At 40.1% G+C, this 3,704-nt stretch overlaps 1 protein-coding gene across 1 annotated transcript in view; it reads left to right on the top strand.

The window, feature by feature from the left end:
- The first annotated feature begins 1,988 nt into the window (after positions 1-1,988).
- RSBN1L (round spermatid basic protein 1 like) overlaps positions 1,989-3,704 on the top strand; it is a 48,611-nt gene continuing 46,895 nt past the window's right edge. Inside the window, 2 exon segments of the mRNA XM_009641392.2 lie at positions 1,989-2,052; positions 2,169-2,293. Coding sequence (XP_009639687.2) covers positions 1,989-2,052; positions 2,169-2,293 — 189 coding nt within the window.

Below are 3,704 nucleotides of genomic sequence, written 5' to 3'. Positions count from 1 at the left end.
TCTTACTTAGTTGCTGTTTCGGCTTTGCTTTATTTCCTGAAGATCACTGGGCTAAGATATTCCAAGAAATGTTTGAGGCCTTCAGGAGAAGGGGAGGAGTGCTGGGTTAGTTTTAATATTAATGGGGCTGGATAGAAACGGCTGTACGAGGTAAGACAAGCTATTAGGCTAGATTGTTGCTCAGATTTTTGCTGACTGTGATCAACAGTACATGCTCAAAAGACAATACAAGAATATAGGAAGACAATACAAGAATATATGCTTTTATTTCCAGTGTATGCTCTCCCAGTCTCCAGTGACCTTAAACCAGATGTTTGTGCTTTTGCATTAACATTGAAATACGAAGAACTTGAAACATTCACTCCATTACCTAGTTTAAGCGAGTTTCCTTTCTTTCAAAGGAAAGATAAATTATAGCTGTTCTGTAGGCTTAGGTTACTTTGATTGTGGTCTATATCTGTATTTATAGGACGAGCCAGGCTTGTAGAGAACCATTCTTATTATCAATATGCCTTTTTGTCTATTGATTACATTGTTTGGCTGCTTACCTTTGCATGTGTGGTTTTTTTTTTTTTTAAATTACTTGTTCTTTTTGGTCAGAATGTTGCATGTATCTTTTTGTTCTTGGGTTTTTGATTGCTGGTGTACAAGTGGGCTTTAAGTACGTCATTTCAGTGCTTTGAAGCATTTCATTTTGGGGCTTTTTTTCTTGATCCTGCCCAAAAGATGACTTAGGAAAAGTCTTCAGAAATGATACGCTTATATGTTTGATGAAGCCTTCTTGTTTTCAAGGATATCTGCGAAGAAACTCCTATCTTTCTAGCAAAGCTGTGGAAATAATAACCATATTCACTCAGATTGTCGTAATATCCTACCAGTGTTACACAATCCTGATAATAAATCTCAGAGAACAATATTGCAATAACAGGATGAAATGTTTTTGCAGGTTGGTAAAAGAAATGATGGTAGCAATGGTGTTATCTGAATAATTGTTAATTGAACCCTCCTGGAAGCAGTGATTTGTCTTTAAAGAGGAGATTCTGCACCTTGTATCTGGAAAGGATGTTTTCTCAGAACCTGCATACTGACAGGCATAAGTATTTGATGTTTTAGTGGCTGTTAGCAGAGAACAGATCTTTTCACCTTTGATTTATTTCTTGAAAACCTAAATACAGGCCTAAACAACATTTTCCAAGGCAAATGATGCCTGTATGGCGTCTGGGTCTCCAGATTTCTGTTTAGAGGAAGTGGTTTCTATAGCTAAAATTTTGCAGCATAGCTTCCTATATAAATTCAAACCTTTGTATTCATTAAACTGTATATTTTTGCAGAGAAGGCTGTAAGAAAGTGAGGGATGCACAGAGTCTTCCGCTGAGAGCAACCAGCCTTTTTAAAGTGGTTCTGTATTTGACTGTAGATTAAAGAACAGGTTTGTGCTGTTAATCCTGTGAATAATTTACTTTTCAGAGAGGAAAGGAGAACTGCAGTTACGATGCAGGGAGAAAATGACTGGGCGGGGGGGGGCATGCAGAATCCTAAGTACAGGAGAAAACTAAGAATGATATATTAGGGTGGGAGGGTGGAATAGTCAGAAATTGCGCGTTGGGATTGCTGGGACTATGGCGTGGACTAGAAGAAGATACTGTAGGGACTCTGGTTGCAGTGGTGATGACTGAATGTGGAATGGGTTAATTTGAGATCCTGACATGAAAGAGGGAGGAAATAGCATGCAAAAGCTGTGTAAGAGGGAGGTGATTCTGATCTTGCTTTGGGGCAAAAGTCATATATATATATAGATGCTGTAGAAAAAGCAGAGGGTTAGAGGAGGGGTAGGATAGAAGGAGAGGTGGAGAATTTAGGCAGCCTACAGATACAACATCAGGGTGAATTTAGAGGATTTTGTATAATAAAGAAACCCAAGAGTTTTGCACGTACAGAATATAGATGAGGAAAGTAGGAATAAAATGTGCCCCTTGAGGTGTAACGAGATGAGTTCATGGAAGCTGTCATATATGCAGCTGGTAATACTTTCTGAAAATCGACCTAATGCAGGTTAGTTTGGTCTCCTTTTCCCTGAGTCTGCAGTTAGAAAACCTTTTTGCTTTTGGTGCTGTGGAAAATGAGCAGCAACATGGAATTGAGAGTATTGATTGTTTCTTCTCTCATAGCATTCAGAACTGATACATGTATCAGTGTTGCCCCTGCCAGCATGAAAATTGTGCGGATGAGGAGACCAGAGGTGCAGAAGCCTCTAAAAGAAGCAAGATTATCAAAAGATAAGCAGGTGGAACGGGTGAGACTTCCTTGATCGTTTTGAGGCTCTGAAGATGGAAAAACTCCATCCTCCTCTTTGCAGCCAAAGTGGAGCTGCATTGCGTGTGGGTACATGGGATGGAGTGGAATTCCCAGCTGAACTTTGTACTGATACGGGTGCTGATACGAGTTGGGAGGAGTTGCATCTCTAACCAGTGAGCTGTGTGCACGTTCTATGTATAGCAGTTACAATGCCTGGAGAAAAAGCTTTACCCTGGTGAGAGAGAGGGAGGGCCTCCACAAGCCTTAGTACTGGAGAAAATGAGGAACGAAGCTAGAGGGAACAAGATAATCCAGGGAGTCAGGGTTCGCAGTGATGCAGAGTGAATGAATGTGACATCTGGACTTGGAAAACTGTCGTCATAGGACTTTGAGCGGTACCAATAGCATTTTCCTAATTCCAGTTTAATTACTGTGGTGATGATAAGGGATATTGACACCAAGGAGGAAATTGTGAGATCTTTTACCTACCATTCAGAAAAGCCGATTATAGGAGCTGATGTTTGTCCTTTGCTTGCAATAGTGATTACTAGGGAAGAGAGCCTGGTTTTGAGGCACCTTTCTTTCTGAAGTAATAGGAACATGTTAAGGTTGGTTATAGCCAAGATGGTTGATGTGTTTAAGCTCTTTAAAATTTTTGTATTTTCTTCCTTGAACAAATCTTCATTTACAGATTTCTCTGGTCTTCTAATTCATTGGAAAGACCTTTAATTTGCAGAGTCATAACCAGGCCTTCCTTACAGCTTGTGTTTCAATTAAATGAATGGAGTTGAGTGAACCCTTCTGAGATGATGATCTGGCATCCAGAGAATCTGGAAGAACATTTTGCCATATGCATGATTTATCCTGTAGATGCGAGGTTTAGGCTGTTTAAAATAAGCTTAAATTTAATTTAACTTGTCAAGTACATTCTGATAGTGGAATTAGAAGTTGTGTAACTGTTTTTGTTTTAAAACGTGGCGTGAATCTGACAGATGATTGCTGTTCCAGTTTATGACTGTACTGATTCAGTTAGTCATTTAACTGATACTCTGCTCTCGCAGCTCATGGCTGAAATTGTTTTTTTAACGGTGCAAAGCTCAGCTCAGCCACTCCCCACTTCATCAGCTGACGCCTGCCCAAAGTTTTTGTTTTGGCCCATAGACTTGTTGTAAGGTGTGATCCAGAAGCATGAATGATCTCTTCTGTTTTTCTTGCTGTTTCTGTCTGCAATTTCCCTTTCCCTCCATTTCTTTTTGATGATCCATTTGCTGATAAGATTACCTTGGTGTGCAAGCAATTACAGCATGAGACTGGTATTTTTAACTTGCAGATGGGGGTTCCCCGTATGAGCAAGAAAGCTGGACACGGTACTGTAGCTCTTGTTTTTACTTCCAGTCTTCCCCCCCCCC

This window comes from Egretta garzetta, unplaced genomic scaffold (genome assembly GCF_000687185.1).
Source record: "Egretta garzetta isolate BGI_Z169 unplaced genomic scaffold, ASM68718v1 scaffold156, whole genome shotgun sequence".
NCBI lineage: Eukaryota > Metazoa > Chordata > Aves > Pelecaniformes > Ardeidae > Egretta > Egretta garzetta.
Note: the sequence above shows the minus strand (reverse complement) of the source record. Positions and strands in the feature narration are given on the sequence as shown.